Source organism: Rhineura floridana, chromosome 8, assembly GCF_030035675.1.
Source record: "Rhineura floridana isolate rRhiFlo1 chromosome 8, rRhiFlo1.hap2, whole genome shotgun sequence".
In the NCBI taxonomy this organism is placed as follows: domain Eukaryota; kingdom Metazoa; phylum Chordata; class Lepidosauria; order Squamata; family Rhineuridae; genus Rhineura; species Rhineura floridana.
The window spans coordinates 10,333,974-10,351,211 of record NC_084487.1 but is presented as its reverse complement, the minus strand read 5'-3'; the positions used below and the strand labels follow the sequence as shown (position 1 = coordinate 10,351,211).

General features: G+C 40.0%; 2 protein-coding genes across 16 annotated transcripts in view; one reads left to right on the top strand and one right to left on the bottom strand.

Moving 5' to 3' along the window:
- The window catches only part of ABCD3 (ATP binding cassette subfamily D member 3), a 54,214-nt gene extending 44,763 nt beyond the window's left edge, over positions 1-9,451 (top strand). For both annotated transcript variants that reach the window (XM_061638202.1, XM_061638201.1), the window contains exons 16-23: positions 283-346; positions 1,663-1,740; positions 1,833-1,898; positions 2,155-2,244; positions 2,822-2,941; positions 3,798-3,902; positions 5,044-5,100; positions 6,546-9,451. In XM_061638202.1, the coding sequence (XP_061494186.1) occupies positions 283-346; positions 1,663-1,740; positions 1,833-1,898; positions 2,155-2,244; positions 2,822-2,941; positions 3,798-3,902; positions 5,044-5,100; positions 6,546-6,623 (658 nt within the window). In that variant the 3' untranslated portion in view covers positions 6,624-9,451. The remainder of the gene's footprint in view (positions 1-282; positions 347-1,662; positions 1,741-1,832; positions 1,899-2,154; positions 2,245-2,821; positions 2,942-3,797; positions 3,903-5,043; positions 5,101-6,545) is intronic.
- A 4,406-nt stretch (positions 9,452-13,857) lies between these two features.
- The window catches only part of LOC133390179 (ectonucleoside triphosphate diphosphohydrolase 4), a 35,076-nt gene continuing 31,695 nt past the window's right edge, over positions 13,858-17,238 (bottom strand). For all 14 annotated transcript variants that reach the window (XM_061638205.1, XM_061638207.1, XM_061638211.1 and 11 more), the window contains one exon: positions 13,858-15,670. In XM_061638205.1, coding sequence (XP_061494189.1) covers positions 15,442-15,670 — 229 coding nt within the window. In that variant the 3' untranslated portion in view covers positions 13,858-15,441. The remainder of the gene's footprint in view (positions 15,671-17,238) is intronic.

Here is a 17,238-nt window from a genome sequence, read left to right as displayed (position 1 = left end):
CTTTTCTCTAGATATGGGTATTAATAATGAAAGTATAAAACAGGATGGAATAGGTCCATGCTTGTCCATATAATATATTTGTTACGTGGAGGACACTGCATATCAGAAAGTGATTGAAAGTGTAGTTAGTACCGCTTTATATCACCTGCTACTGTGTTTTGTTTTGTAGTATTGCTATGTCACAAGCATCTTAATATTTTTTGGGGGGGAGATCTTGTTATGTTGTACTAATTCAGAAAGTATGGCCTCTTAGTATTGATGATGGTGTCTTTTTTCCTGAAGGTTTGATCATGTTCCATTGGCAACACCAAATGGTGATATGTTGATTAAAGATCTCAACTTTGAGGTATGTCATGACATGTAATAATGGGATGCATCCAACATCTGCTTGAGGGAAACAATGTTTCTCATCCCCTCCTCCTGAAAAACATCTCTGGAAGATCAGGGTTCCCTCCTCAACAGGATGGTCTGTGGCGGGGAGAGAGGCTGTGTTGGGAAGCAAAAATTGCCAAAAATTGCACTAGCAGAGCTCTGCCTGATTCTGGCTGATTTCTCCTCTCCTAATGTAGCCCACTTAACACAGACCATACTGGTCAGGAAGGCCCTTTGACCCACTAGGAAGGCTTTTTGGGGGGCTGTGGAAGGGCAGGGAGGAATGGAAAGATCCTCATACAGCCAGCCTTCTGCTCATACAAACTTTGGCTCATATCCATAGTTTTCAGTAGGCAGGTATAAAATCTAAACTTGCTTACCAAAATATGAGAATAGAATAATACTGACCAGGAATCCATGTGGGCAACTCATAGTCTCCTTAGTTTTAACGTTATAGCCTAGTTCATGTGGTTCTTAATAGTGTTTCAGCATGTTTAACAGGTTTTTGTTGACTACAAGTGTTGGTGGCACCTTCATGCATGTGCAAGTCTCATGTGCAAATCTGCCCCACCAGTAAAATCACAGGGAGTATGTGCGCATTGGACTCATGATTTATACAAACTATAAACTACTAGATGTCACTTTAGGTTAATTGAAAAGTGAAACTATTATCACATGGGAATTCATAAACTCTCTTAAACATGTAGAATAGTCCTGAATATTATGAGATGGGAAATTAAACAAATTTATTTTATCATGTAGGCCTCCTCTTCGTGCAAATTGGTCCTAAGCATGTTTACTCAGTAGTTTGCTTCACTCAGTTTAATGGTATTTACTTCTCAGTAAGTTTGCTTAGATAAGCAGTCTTAGTTTGATTGTTTTCTGCAATTTCTTGTATTCCCAAATTTCTAGCTGAGTAGTTTCTAGCTTTTACAGTTTAACTAAACATCAAAATAATAAAGAAACAAAGGCACACAATTCTTGAACCTGAGTTTGTCCATAGGAATTTGACTTTGTAGCTTAAAGGAACCCTATGGGTTTTTTTTTAAGTGATTGGAAAATCATTTGGTGTGTTTCAAGACTTCCCTTTCAGAAGTTTTCCATTCTGAGGGCTTGTGCGTGAAAGAACATTATGGAAAAACAGTTTAGTAAATTATATATTTATTCACAGATTAGAGAGACCTGGATAATTTAATAGGATGAGCTGACACACACGAGAGTAGATACCCATATTGTGCATAGTTTGTTTTCAAAATATTTAAATGCATGCTGCCCTGATTTGTGTTCCAGGTACGATCTGGAGCAAATGTTCTGATTTGTGGGCCAAATGGGTGTGGAAAGAGTTCTCTTTTCCGTGTCCTTGGTGAGGTAAGTAAACACAGAAATAAGAATACTTTTAATGGCAAAACCAGGAAAACCACAACTTACTGAATTTTATCATTTCTGTTTTCCTGTTGCAGTTGTGGCCCCTGTTTGGTGGCTGTCTGACTAAGCCTGAGAGAGGAAAGTTGTTTTATGTTCCTCAGGTAAAGCAAACCCCCATAGCATCTGGCATTTCTTGTTTTTTATAGCATGTTTATACTGTTTACATTTTAAATTGTGGTTTAAATTGTTTTTATAAGATCTGTTTTAAATTATATTTGTTTTAATGTTTTTAGTTACTGTAAACTGTCCAGAGAGCTTGGCTATGGGGCGGTATACAAGTATAATATATAAATAAATAAATAAATAAATAAATAAATGTATGTAAAAATTTCCTGATCCTTAGCAATTTACTTTCAGAGACCATATATGACACTTGGAACTCTCAGAGACCAAGTAATCTATCCAGATACCACAGAAGACCAGAGAAAGAAAGGAATCTCTGATCAGGTAAAAGAATTTTCCAAATTGGTACAGATTATCTTTTGTAGTAAAAACAAGAGGGTACATTCTTAAATGAAAAAAACTAGTTAATAGTTAGAAATGGCAACAACATTACAGGCTTTACACAGTGTTTGACAGTATAGGTATGTTATGTTTCTTTCCCTTAAGTAAGCCTTATTTGATTGAATCCAAGGCCAATTCATGCAACTAATTTTCTTGAAATTGCAATATGGTAAAGCTCTATGGCACTCTGGCCCATGGGGCAGACTTCGCCCACCAGACCCACCCCATTTGGCCCATCAGGCCATTTCAGCCATGTATAATGTCATATTTTTAGAATTACTGTAAGAGGTTTTGCATAATGAATAGTATAAACTTACATTAAACTTCAGAGCCAGGGGTGGATAGCAGTGAAAGTATTTGCTCCAGCTTGCTTCAGTGTTTGGCATTGTTTAGAATGCAATAAAACATTTTGATCTTACATTCCCAACACCTTTAGGGGGTGGGAATAATGGATAAACCGAAACAAATAATCAAGCAAGTACTTTTGCAAGCCTGTTGATCTATACTGTTTTGCTTCCAGGTGTTAAAAGAGTATTTGGATAATGTCCAGTTGGGTCAGATCCTGGAGCGTGAAGGAGGCTGGGATAGTGTTCAGGACTGGATGGATGTTCTGAGTGGAGGAGAAAAACAGAGGATGGCCGTATGTAGTCTTTACACTGTCATTTTATCAAGTGTTTACATTTTCCAGCACCCCTTTTAACTGAGGATAGGCACAAACTGTTGCCCAGTATTAAATATGAGCAAAATATTTTACCATGCCTGCTAATGAGAACAGTTAAATAAAAAAGGCTAAACGAGCTCATTTTGGCATTTCTAAAATAATGATAATTTGATAAGATTTCTTATTCCAGATCAGACAATTTGAGCATCTAGCCCAGTATTTACCCTGACTGGCAGTGCCTCTCCAGGGTCCTATCCATCACCTGCTCTCTCATCCTTTTAGCTGCAGATGGAACCTAGGACCTGTGGCCCTCCAGATGTTGTTAGGCTCCATACATACTCATTAGCCTCAGTGAGCACAGCCAATGATCAGGGATGATGGGAGCTGTAGTCCAGTAAAAGATCAAGGGGCATATGTTCCCCACCTTGGTTCTAAATGCAAAACATGTGCTCTGCTACTGAGCTATGGCTCTTCCCTTGAATCTTCTATAGAACAAAAACTATTGCATCTATTTTCTTTTGGAAGGCAAAATGAAGCTTAAGAGAATCTGCTTATTCTAAACATAAATAGCTTTCTTCCTCAAGTGCCACATGCAAAGACCATACGGAGACTGATGCCCCCTTCAGAGCATGAGGATCACAGGATGAATTCAGATTTGTATAGCAGTGCTATAGTTTAAATACCTCTTCCATATAATGTGATACATTTATGTGATTTAATTAAAAGGTTTTCATGTATGCAAAAATTAGTCCTAGTGTAATGTTGTAAAGATGTATATGAACAGTAGGCTATGGGATCATGTGTTAGATCAGTTGCATTTCCTTTTGCATTGCAGATGGCCAGATTGTTTTACCATAAACCCCAGTTTGCAATTCTGGACGAATGTACTAGTGCTGTTAGTGTCGACGTAGAAGGCTACATCTACAGCCATTGTCGGAAAGTATGTGTGCATTCATGTGTTCTGTGTTCTAGATTTCTTTGGCTGTTTGTATTATCAATTAAGACCTAACTTTGAAAGCAACACAAAGAAATATTAGTAAGATTATATTACTATTGTAGCCTTATGATCAAACATTTTCTAGAAGGCGGCAGAATAAAGCACAGGAGACACAAAGCATGCCCAGAGTAAGGGGGAATCTAAATCAACAAGTCTCTTACCTGGTTATTTTCTTCATATAACAGTATACATTCGTTACTGAATGAATAACAAATGAAGACATTTTTTAAACGTATATAGTGGCAAACAATTTCTTAGAATACATAGATCAAAGTTAAGCACTCTTAAATTCCATTGATTTTCAGTGATAAAGATAGTGTACGTCATTAACTTTCTCCCATTGTAATGAATATGACTTAAGTCCATATTTGTGTGTACTGCCTTCAAGTCGATTCCGACTTATGGCGACCCTATGAGTAGGGTTTTCATGAGGCTGAGAGGCAGTGACTGGCCCAAGGTCACCCAGTGAGCTTCATGGCTGTGTGGGGATTCGAGGTCGTAATCCAACACCTTAACCACTACACCACACTGGCTCCCTAAGTCCATATATGAGATGTGATATGCCTAATTTAATGCTCATTAAGAGTTTTTTTGAAATATTAAATGGTTTATAAATGCTTTTAAATAAAAATAATATCTGGGTCAAACAAGATGCGACACATGAGAGCCATGATTGCAACTCCTGCTGTCTTTTTTTAAAAGCAGCTTGGGGGAAGAGGAATATTTTGGACTGGGGTCAGAAAAAAGGGGATTAACCTTTTCCCACCCCACCCCCTTTCTAGAACTTCTGTTAGCTGTGGAGAGGATTCACAGGCACCAGAATAAAAGCGCTATAAGCTGGGTGGAGGCACTCTGTATTAAGTAACTGGTGCAGGGTCAAAGGGTGGTGCCCCCCAACACTGTGGCCTTGCTCCAAATTGCCCCCCCTCCCTCAGTAGCTACTTTTAGAAATTATCTTTGAGAGATTAAATTGTGATATCTCTTGTGTCGTAGTTTGGACCCTTTGAAGGTTAATTCTTTTGGATGAAGCTTGAAGGAAGATAGTATCAGAAAGCTTACTTTATCTTCTATCCTATCACTTTAGGTTGGCATCACTCTCTTCACTGTATCTCACAGAAAGTCACTTTGGAAACACCACGATGTAAGGCTTATTTTATTTAAACATATGTTATGTGTTTTGATGTGTAAAATTCATACCTTGTTCATTAAGATGCCTTGGTTTCCTACCACTCAAGTGTTTAGATAATAAAATTAAGAACTTTGCTGCATTTTTTGCAAAATCTATAGAATAATTGTGGAAGCTGAAACTATTAAATTTAAAACATGTGTAGCCCATCTTTTCTCCGTGAGCCCTAGTGGTGGTTAATAAAGGTTAAAACAATTAGCAATAATTCTATAAACAATTTGACAACTAAAACAAGAAAGAAGCCATAAAAAAATTAAAGTGCAGAGAGAAAAGTTAAAAGCAGAACAGCCATAAAAATGCTCAATGGTCACCATCCAGCTACCTTGCAACAGAGATATAGCTTCCCATTCCATTGTGACTGCCTTGGTGATTTAGATGAAAAATGACAGCTGAGTATTTATATAGCACAGCCTTATCAATTGTTTGCCTGGTCACCATAGGTAAATGAAATGGATGTGGGACTGATCACTCTGCCTGTCCTCTGGCAGCCTGCTGTGGTTTCATGCTGTCTACAGAGGAAGGCAATTCTCCACAGCTGGCAAGGAAACCAAGCAGGCTCGTGAACAGAGAGATCTTGCAAGCCTGCTTAGTAAAATATTTGTTTGTTTGCTTATTGTATTTCTATACCACCCCATAGCCGAAGCTCTCTGGGCGGTTTACAGTAACTAGAAACATTAAAAACAAATATACAAATTTAAAAACACATCTTTTAAAACAATTTACAACCATTTAAATTTAAAGTAACTTTAGCAAGTTACTTTAAAAACAAATGAGGTTGGTAACTTCCCTGGCTTATATACAAGGCTGATAAAATGCTGGTTTTCCTAAGTGCTCAAAGTGTTTCAGAGGCATTCTCTCACCTTAAGCGCATACAAGCATCACATACACAGAGCAGATCAGGAAGCGGAGATACAGTGACATTGATTAGGCAAGTGACTGCTCCAAATAACTGTTATTTGGCTTCCTTGTGATATTCAGTGGTTGCATATAGCGAAAATGAAACCTTAGTTTAAAAATTAATAAATACCACCATCCACTGCCTAATCACCATCCAGTGCCTAATTTCCCAGGGCAGAAACCTCCAGAATTTAATAACAAATTTGAAATGTGTCAAGAATTCAGTGTTATTTCTAACCATTTGTCTGCATATTCCAGTAGTAAAAGGGTGAACACGCAGCTGGAGCTATGAGACCAAATTTAGGCAACTGGATAGCCTATAGCCTATAATCCAACCTCCTGCCAATTCCACTAGGTGGAGGTGTAATACATACAATATTTTACATGTTCTTCTTCCTAAGAAGAAATGTGGTGATAGCAGTTTCTGTAGAAAGTCCTCATCCTAAACAGATTTTTTATTATTTAAAATCAAGTTAGCTAATATGTATTTTTCTCCTTCTCAGTTTTACCTTCACATGGATGGAAGAGGAAACTACGAGTTCAAGAAGATTACTGAAGATACAGTTGAATTTGGTTCTTAAAAAATAATAATCCATAAATCTACAACCTGCTTCAGTGACTGAAAACAGCACAGGGCATAAGAAGACAAAGTATACTGCAATGCAACAAAGCTACTTGGCTCATTCTCTAAACCAATTACTAGGGGTAGGATAACAAACTGTGCAAAACAAGCTGTCAAGGCTTTACTATAATGTAGGATATTACTAATTTGTGTATATGTTGGTTTAATGATTAATATGTACTAAGAATGTCCTTATTCTTGTGGTTTTTAAAACCTGCCTAAATTAAATTGGGCTTAAATCATTGTAACTTTGATTCATCCTGGGATGTAAGCATTCTGAAGTCAGCTAATTTGACTTCTTTGTCCTTTGCTTCCTCTGGGGAAGAATGCTTATTAAAGTTAGGATTGCTACCTCCTCTGCTCCCAGTACAAAGAGACATGAATTTCTGTGTCATATCCAGATGTATCAGTTCATTGTACTGAATATCATACCCTTTTTCACAGGAGTACTTGCCTATTCTATTGCAGCATTGCACAGGACAGTGAGCCTTTCCTTGGTCAAGGTTGTGGTAATGCTCTACTTTGCACCAGTCCTGGATTCAGGGGAGAAGTGAATCTCGGACCTATATTTCTAACTGCTAATGAGATGGGCGCACTCCAGTGGAAATCCCCTGTCCCATTCTCTGTCCCCAGTGGCCCACTGCTCCTCTGGTTCTATTCTTCCTTTCGGCTCAACAAAAACAAAGTACAAAATGCTATTCCATTGTGGTCCTTGTCCCTGGCTTCCAGGAAGGGAAATGGGGTCAAATGAAGAGGGATGAGAAAGATGGGAAAGCTGGAGAACAAAGAGAAAGAAAAGGTTAAAAAATAGGAACACGTGTGAGATCATAGACATTGTCATTGAGGAGGGGGTCTGATCCATGTGATAGTTCTGGGAAGCTGTGCACAAGTTCTAAATGGCATCTGCCACATGGATTCAGATTTTTCAGAGGATGATAATTGCCTTTCGGGGTGGATGTTTACTGTGCAATGCCTGAGGCACAGCAGTTCAAAGCCTTTCAGAACTGTTTTTGTTACTTGAGCATTTTGTTTGCTTCCTAAGAATAACTTCCATAAATATTACTTAATGCTTAATAGTTCCCAAACTGATATTAGGTAATCACAAAGCTTATACATGCTGACAAGGCCACATAAGATTATTTTAAAGTATTAATTTTCCAGTGGAAGCAGTTATTATTGCCACAAGATATTATGGGATCATTGCCTAGAGGTAGCCTCATAGAAGGGTCTGGGAAGATAATGGCAAGGCTAAGCTGCCATTCTGCCCAAAGAAATCTTTGAAAACCCATGCCATGGGGCACAGGTCTGGGTATGTGGCTTTGTTCATATGATGTAACATAGAAATGCACTGCATGAAGGCATGCACTACATATGCAAATAAATGTGATCACTCCTTTTTTTCATTTATGGTAAAATCAATATATGTTGGTAGTGATCACATGTCAGTCTTGAATTATCCCCTTTTCCTAGTTAGATAGCACCTGTCCTATTTTTGTCCTTTTACTGCTCCCAAGATGGTGGTTCAGTCCAGTGTTTATAAATGCCATTTTTCTTCTTGTGTTTTGTACAAATAATCAGTGGAGAGCTACAACAGGGTAGACTAGCAGTCAAGCTTAGAAGCAACTTACAATTGAATTAACTTTATCTGTCATCACTTAATATTTCTTTCCATATTTAATATGGTAAAGAGTTGCCCTTCTGTACGTCTGTTTGTTTAAACAACTTCAGCAGACTGATTCTGATTTTGGTTATGCCAGCTGACATGTGCTTGCCGCGTGATGATAAATCGAGACCGTATCGCTAAACTGATTCCACAGGTAGATCGGCTAGCACAACAGTATCAGATTGGTAGTGATCTGACTTCAGAGGTACATATAACTCACAAGAAGCAGGTTGCTTTCTGCTGGTGAAACTTCCTTTTCCCCAATAACCTGTCTTTCAGGTTAATACTTTGTAGTGGCTTTTCTCAAGAGTGGTGTTCTCTCTTTTTTTAATCTTTTTAGAATGAAAAATGCAGCTTTTAAAATATTTGTATTCTTTTTCAGAGAGGTCTGCACTAAAATTTAGTAGTAGTAGACTTTTTAAAAGAATGTTGTATTTTTGTCACTAACTAGCAGAAAGTACCCATTATATAGACAGCATCTTTTGCAGAAAGAAAGCTCAGAGGTAATGCAGCTCAAGACTGATTGATAACACTGAACACAACCAGTGTTAAATTTGTCTATCAAACAGAGCAGATTAACTTCAGTTACTATTAACCAATGAAATTCATTCATTGGATATTCAGAAATTGCCTGGCTTTTATAACATTTCAATATCTCTGCTTTTATAAAGAGTGCATCAAAAATAGTCTGATCTCACAAGGAAGGAAGTACATTAAGGTAAAATGGACCAGAGTGGGAAGCAGTGTTTGAGATTATACCTTTTAGTGACGAATTGTCCAAATGTGGTCAGAAATTATTCAAAAACATGGTTCAGCTATGAATTTGTGCTGTGATCTTTTATTTGATCACTGCTTTTATGACTGCTTAAACTGGAATTTTGGGGTGAGGGGAAGCTCAGCGCAAATGAAGCATCCCCATGTCTCATATAAAATTTCAGCGTGGTGATATTTGGTGCTCTGGTAATCACAGATGGCTCCCATCTCAATGGGAAATAATTGCTGTACTTTAATATATTGTAGCTTATAAAGCACATTGGGAGGAAAGATGCTATCTAAATGTAAGATTTTTCTATATAAGTACCTCTGGAATAATAAATATGAGACAAAGATCCTTCTTAAAAAAATTGGTCTCATTCTGAACATTTTAAAAGCTCTGCAGCAAGGGTAGCCAATGTGGTGCCCTGCAGATGTTATAGACTGCAACTCCCATCATCCCTGACCATTGCCACAGTGGCTGAGGCTGATGAGAGGTGTAGTCCACAACAGCTAGAGGCCACCATGTTGGCTGTCCCTGCTTTACATAGAGGTTGTCACACCCAACAAATCTGGGATCAGTCAGTCTTTCATATTTTGAGAGGCTGATACCAGGTAAAATGACAAATGGTAATGCTTTTCATCTAACTAAAGAAGTAAAGACACTTAATCTGTCCTTGATTATCCAGAAGTCTGAATTACAAACATGTTACTATGGCAAGCATGTCTTTGATCTAGCCCTGAGTTAAAATCATCTTGAATCTTTATGCCTGTGTCTGGAGGTTTATTTATTTTGATGTCTATTCCACACTTCCTCCCAAAGGATCCCACACACACACACACACCTTCCATTTATAATTTTTCTGACACACGATGCATCCATAAGTGAACCAAGAGTCTGCTCTAAAGAGGACAGTTTAGCTGCAAAAACCTCTACATCATCCAGAGTCCTGTTCCAAAGCTGCTTGGTCTCCTAGCTAAATTCTGACTTACCATCTCTCCCTTGGGGCAGAGGGAAGGAGGGAACTGGGCACGTACCTTGGTCCATATGTTTTACATGTATGCTGGGGGTGCACATGCAATTTCTCACCCCCTCCTGTTGCCTCCACATGCAAAGAATTTTGATGAGTGATGGTATGAGCCTACTCTTGGCCCACTGAACTGTACACTTTTCCTCTCCATCTTCTATGGCCTGCACCCCACACATTCCTAAATTCCAAACACTTGAACGCCAGCTCCTGTTTTCTGAGCAATTGCAAGGTGTGGTTCAGTTTATCACTGGAAAGAGAAGCAACTCAAAATACCATTAGTAGATTACATACCAGCAAGCAGAGTGATATGGATCTGTTTTGTATATTTGGGAAAGATTAACTGAATTGGTTTTCAGTGGTATAAGCTTAACAGCCTTGCTGAATTATGTGTTTATGATACTGTATTAGTACAAAAAACCTATCACTGAATTTTCAGCTCCTCTTATGTCCCCTTGTTACCATAACATTATTATTATTATTATTATTATTATTATTTATTAGTCGCCCATCTGGCTGGCTGTCCAGCCACTCTGGGCAACGTAGAAAATAGGCATACAATACCTAGACATTAAAAATCTAAAAACAATGAAGATAAAATCTAGCCAGCCCCAAAAGCCTGCCTGAAGAGCCAGGTCTTCAAGGCCTGGCGGAAACTCATCATGGAAGGGGCATGGCGGAGATCATTTAGGAGGGAGTTCCACAGGGTGGGGGAAATAACAGGAAATAAAATCATGTCAGGTAGGTTTATAGTTGATGTAAGATTATAAATCATGGAGTGCAAACTCTAATGACTATGGCTCTTTTAAACTGAACAGCTGGTAAAAAGAAAACCAAATCCTAGCTTCTGACACAGACACAGCCTAGCTGCTATCTAAACCAAATGCATATTTCCAATCTGTTTGAAAGAATTTGCTAAAAAATACTAGAGCTAAAGTGTGGGTAGCTTTAGAAAGACATTTCCTCTGAACCTTTTCTAAAAACTAAAAGGATTATACACACATACTTGCCCCCTTCTGTTACTTGATATCTACGCTCATAGTCTAGTAGGAAGAGTGTAAAATTAAACTCTTGTTCCATATGCAACCTTTTTAACGTGGTGGTGATTCTAATGATAGCTCCCATTTCACAAGTGTTTGCTCAAAGGCTAACCAGCTGGTTTGTAAAGTTATTTTTCAAGGATGTATGTTAGAAATTTAGTTTCTCCTGCTTTGAAATGAGGCTGTAACGTTTAGCCGATTTACTTGGCTAGATGGTTTTATGGCAAAACATCAGGGCAGTGTAGAGCAACGTAAAAACATTTACAAGCAATACAAAACAATCATTAAAATCATTAATCAGCAGTTTGGTTTTTCATAAAAAATAAGGCTGATTAAGCATTGCATTTCTTTGTAAGTATGAGAGAGAAGAGGGGATACATTTTCTAAAACGGTACCTGCTGGTGCTACCAGATGATGTAGAATGTGTTAGTAACACTCTCCTTGCCACCTCATTGTGCAGGCCAGGTCTGGGGTGTTACTGCACACAGAAATCTGGGCCACTTGCCCAACTCTGCCACCACCCCCCGCGCCACTGAAGTTCTTACCATTCCCACATTATAAGAGTTACATTTAGAGGGGTCGTTATAAGGTAACAAGGTAATAATTTCCTCCATGCCAAGATGGGGAATACTTGGCTCAGCAGTACGACATGTGAGAAGGATCTTGGAATTGTCATTGATCACAAGCTGAATATGAGCCAACAGTGTGATGTGGCTGCAAAAAAGGCAAATGCTATATTAGGCTGCATTAACAGAAGTATAGTTTCCAAATTGCATGAAGTATTGCTTCCCCTCTATTCAGCACTGGTTAGGCCTCATCTTGAATACTGCATCCAGTTCTGGTCTCTGCACTTCAAGAAGGATGCAGACAAACTGGAACGGGTTCAGAGGAGGGCAACAAGGATGATCAGGGGACTGGAAACAAAGCCCTATGAGGAGAGACTGAAAGACCTGGGCATGTTTAGCCTGGAGAAGACTGAGGAGAGATATGATAGCACTATTTTGGGATTTTAGGCTGTTTTTAAACTATTTTAAATGTCGTATTTTAACATTTTTGTAACCTGCCCTGGGACCTTTGGGTGAGGGGCGGATAATAAATTATTATTATAATGATTCTGTTGTTATGTGCCTTCAAGTTGATTATGACTTATGGTGACCCTATAAATCAGCCACCTCCAGTAGCATCTGTTATAAACCACCCTGTTCAGATCTTGTAAGTTCAGGTCTCTGGCTTCCTTTATGGAATCAGTCCATCTCTTGCTTGGGCTTCCTCTTTTTCTATGCACTTGTTTTTCCCAGCATTATGGTCTTTTCTAGTGAATCATGTCTTCTCATGATGTGTCTAAAGTATGATAACCTCAGTTTCATTTTAGCTTTTAGTGACAGTTCTGGCTTAATTTGTTCTAACACCCAATTCTCTTTTTTGCAGTCCATGGTATGCGGAAAGCTCTCCTCCAACACCACATTTCAAATGAGTTGATTTTTCTCTTATCAGCTTTTTTCACTGTCCAACTTTCACATCCATACATAGAGATCGGGAATACCATGGTCTGAATGATCCTGACTTTAGTGTTCAGTGATACATCTTTGCATTTGAGGACCTTTTCTAGTTCTCTCACAGCTGTCCTCCCCAGTCCTAGCCTTCTTCTGATTTCTTGACTATTGTCTCCATTTTGATTAATGACTGTGCCGAGGTATTGATAATCCTTGACAAGTTCAATGTCCTCATTGTCAACTGTAAAGTTACAAAAATCTTCTGTTGTCATTACTTTAGTCTTTTTGATGTTCAGCTGTAGTCCTGCTTTTATGCTTTCCTCTTTAACTTTCATCAGCATTTGTTTCAAATTATTACTGGTTTCTGCTAGTAGTATGGTATCATCTGCATATCTTAAATTATTGATATTTCTCCCTCCGATTTTCACACCTCCTTCATCTTGGTCCAATCCTGCTTTCCGTATATGTTCTGCGTATAATTAAATAAATAGGGTGATAAAATAGACCCCTGTCTCACACGCTTTCTGATGGGGAACCAATCGGTTACTGCATATTCTGTCCTTACAGTAGCCTCTTGTCCAGAGTATAGGTTGTGCATCAGGACAATCAGATGCTGTGGCACCCCCATTTCTTGTAAAGCATTCGATAGTTTTTCATGATCTACACAGTCAAAGGCTTTGCTGTAATCTATAAAGCACAGGGTGATTTTCTTCTGAAATTCCTTGGTCCGTTCCATTATCCAATGTATGCATGCATATATATGTATATATATATCTCTGTTTGTTGCTTTCAAAACTGTCGGATAGACAGACAGACAGACGGATCAGCAAGTTGTTAAATTCAGTGCTTATTGCAATAGGCTTGAAAGTCACATGATTGAGGTGATTGTGATCCTGGGGCTTTTTAGGGGGTCAAGGGTCCCAATAAAATTAGAAGTGATGCAAAATTTTAAAAGGCCAACATAAAAAAAGATGCAAAGCATGACCAACATGTGCAAAATCAATTCTCCATCTCAAATAAATGGCCATTGGCCATAGTTGGTGTTAGGATTCTTGTGCAATGGGAGATGCCGCCAAAACATTCTAATTAATTTCAAATGTATCCTCCCCAATCCAACTTCACAAGTTTGGAAGAGATTCTAACAAGGTACAATCAAGCCAACTCTCTCTCACACACCCCCTGGAGAATGTGACCATGCATGAGTGAAACCAGATGCTGCTTTCAAAGATAACTGTTGTATTTTATGAGACATTCACACAAATGCCACTTTAAATTATGAACATGTTCTTTCAAGTAAAAAACAGTTTCTATAGCCAGAAATTAGGAAGTGATGGCATACGTGTTATCGTTCCACCATGATACAGAAGTCTTTCCCAATTCTTTGCTACGATAAAGGATTACTGTCCAGCCCAAAGATTAAAAGTCACACTTACAATTAAGTTCTGTTGCAGCACGAGTGCTACCAAGCACACACACAAGATTCCAGGCAAGGCTGATTGTCCAATGTTATTGGTGCATTTTCCATCACCAGTACATTACAATGGCCAGCCAGACTTGCTCCATCACAAAATTGCAAGAATGTTGTACGCATCACAAATTTAACAGACTGCATAACCCTATATACCTCTTTTTAGAATGAAACTCAGAATCTCAAATGCCCTGGTTAGCATTTGTTTACAAAATAGTTGTAAGAGAGGTAACATTTTGAACTGAGCGAGGGCTTTGACACCAGCCGTATTGGCACTGCCCACTGACATACTCCTGCGCCAGCCGACACCAGCAAAGGGCTCTTTAGGACCCGCCTCCCCAGTGTGAACAGCAGCAGAGGATTTGGTGGAGCCCTTGCCTTATGAGGTGCATTTGCTCACACAGGCAAAGGGCTCTTCAATGCCACTCTCCTCACAATAGCAGCATGCCCCCCTTTATGCCGTTCTCCTCAGATGCTGGTTCCACTGAGCAGGCCAAGACACAGGAGAACAGGAAAGGAGAGTTCTGCTAACGCTGCTGTTGCTGTTCAGGCCAGAAAGGAATAGATTAAAGTGGCTCAGGTGCATAAGGAGGGAGTGGAGCTTGGGGACAAATGATAACCGCTAAGGCAGCGGGGCGGGGGGGACCTCTGGCCTGTCATGCTGTTTCAGCCAAGCCAAACATATGTGCCTGGCATCTGATATCGTATATGGGGTAGGTTAAGATGTGGCAGGGCCAAAAGACACTGTGCATAGCAGTCCGCCAGCCCTGACAAACAGCTGATGTCTGTGCCTTTGCCTGCAGTTTGAAATCAAACTGTGCGGACAAAAACAGGTCAACCAACGTCATTGTGGGCGTGGAGGGCAGAGGAAATAGCAATGGGGCTGGATTCCATTTCCCACCCCTGCCTTGGGGGATGGATGATAAATTAAGATAACATCACTCACATCCTTAAAAAATCTGATGAGCTGGCTTACCACGTTTCGAAAGAACAATCACAGCAGTTACTGAGAACAGACTAGCTTGCTTCTTTCGCATTTATTCATTTACTGGCATCAAGTCTTCCCTGTCCCTCCCCCCTCCTCCCTATGTCAAAGTGCATTTACTTTTAACTTGTGTTTTTTTTAAAAAAAATTGGCTGATTTCCCCCCAGTCTAGCCAAGCCGAGTTGACCCTGCTTTTTTCCTCAGTCCTCCAGATGTGGGTGACCCCTCGATGCCAATGCTGCAGCAAGAGGCTCAGGCAATGGTTTCTAGGGATGAAAAAAGAACCCTGAGGCAAAACTGATGGCTTTTTCTTTAGCAAGTCTTAAGACCAGTGTTTGTTCAGCAGCTTATAAGGCTCCTGGGATCTTCTGTGGTGGAAGGCCTTCTTCAATCCAGAGGGAAGGGGATGGGCCGCTGTGCAGCATTCGCCGGTGAATCCGTCGCAACCGCAGCAGGTACAGCAGGATGGACAGCAGCACGATGAAGAAGCAGGCAAAGAATAAGTAATGGTTGTAAACAAAAGAGAAGCTGCGCCAGTGGGAGTGATTGCCTCGGAAGCTCTCCTGCTGGATGTCTCTGTGAAAAGCAGGAGAAACAGGACATTGAGCCTCCAAAGAGACGGTTACTACAAGGAGGTCTTACAGCATCCTACAACTCAGCAAGTTGATGTGTCCACCTTCTCCTTTTCAACCGCTTTGCAACCATGGGTGGGAGAGATACTGTCAGAAAGCGGGGAGGGAGAGTGTCTTGGGGAATATGCAGATTTTCACTTGGGAAAGAGCTCTGCTCCCCCAAATCCCTTTCAGGATACCTGAAAGACAGCCTCCTGCAGATACCATCTTATCAGGAGGTTCGTTCTGCACAATATAGGAAACGGACCTTTAGTGTGGCAGCACCTACCCTGTGGAATTCCCTCCCCTTTAAATATTAGCCAGGCACCATCTCTGTTATCTTTTGGGGACCTTTTGAAGACTTTCCTCTTTCACAAGCCTTTTTAAGTTGAGACCTATCCCAGTCTGCGTCTGTGTTAGAATTGCTTTTAATATGTTTTCTTTAATAATGTTTTTAATGCTTTAAAAAAAATGTTTTTAACGTTGTTTTGTTTTATTTATTTGTTTGTTTATTTATTTATTATTTAATTTGTATCCCACCCTTCCTCCCAGCAGGAGCCCAGTTTTGTTTTAATGTATTTTAATAATAATAATAATAATTTAATTTATAAGCCGCCTATCTGGCCGATGGCCACTCTAGGCGACGTACAATTTAGTTGCAATAAATGCATCATAATAAAATACACATAAAATACATATAACAGTAAAACTATAAATAAAGAACAATAACAGTTCAGAGAATAGGCGATTAGTCCTAAAAAATTAACCCTCCCCGGAAGTCCCAAAGGCCTGTCTGAAGAGCCAGGTCTTCAAGGCTTTGCGGAAGACATTCAGGGAAGGGGCATGCCGAAGATCATACGGGAGGGAGTTCCAGAGAGTGGGGGCCGCCACTGAAAATGCCCTCTCCCTAGTCCCCACCAACCTAGCTGTTTTAGTTGGTGGGACTGAGAGAAGGCCCTGAGTGGCTGATCTTGTCGGGCGGCATAATTGGTGGCGCTGGAGGCGCTCCATCAGGTAAACTGGGCCGAAACTGTGTAGGGATTTAAAGGTTAATACCAACACTTTGAATTGAGCCCGGAAAACAACAGGAAGCCAGTGAAGATCAAACAACACTGGGGTGATATGTTCCTGGCGGCGACAATTTGTGAATAGTCGAGCTGCAGCATTTTGTATCAGTTGTAATTTCCGGACCGTTTTCAAGGGTAACCCCACATAGAGCGCATTACAGTAGTCTAAACGAGAGGTGACCAGGGCATGTACTACCAGTGGGAGCTGATGAACAGGGAGGTAGGGTTGCAGCCTACGAATGAGGTGTAATTGATACCAAGCTGCCCGGCTCACTGCCGAAATCTGAGCCTCCATGGACAGCTTGGAATCAAGAACAACCCCAAGGCTGCGGACCTGGTCCTTTAGGGGCAGTCTCACCCCGTTGAACATCAGGTCAACATTTCCCAACCTTCCCCTGTCTCCCACAAGCAGCACCTCAGTCTTATCGGGATTTAACTTCAACCTGTTCCTTCCCATCCATCCACT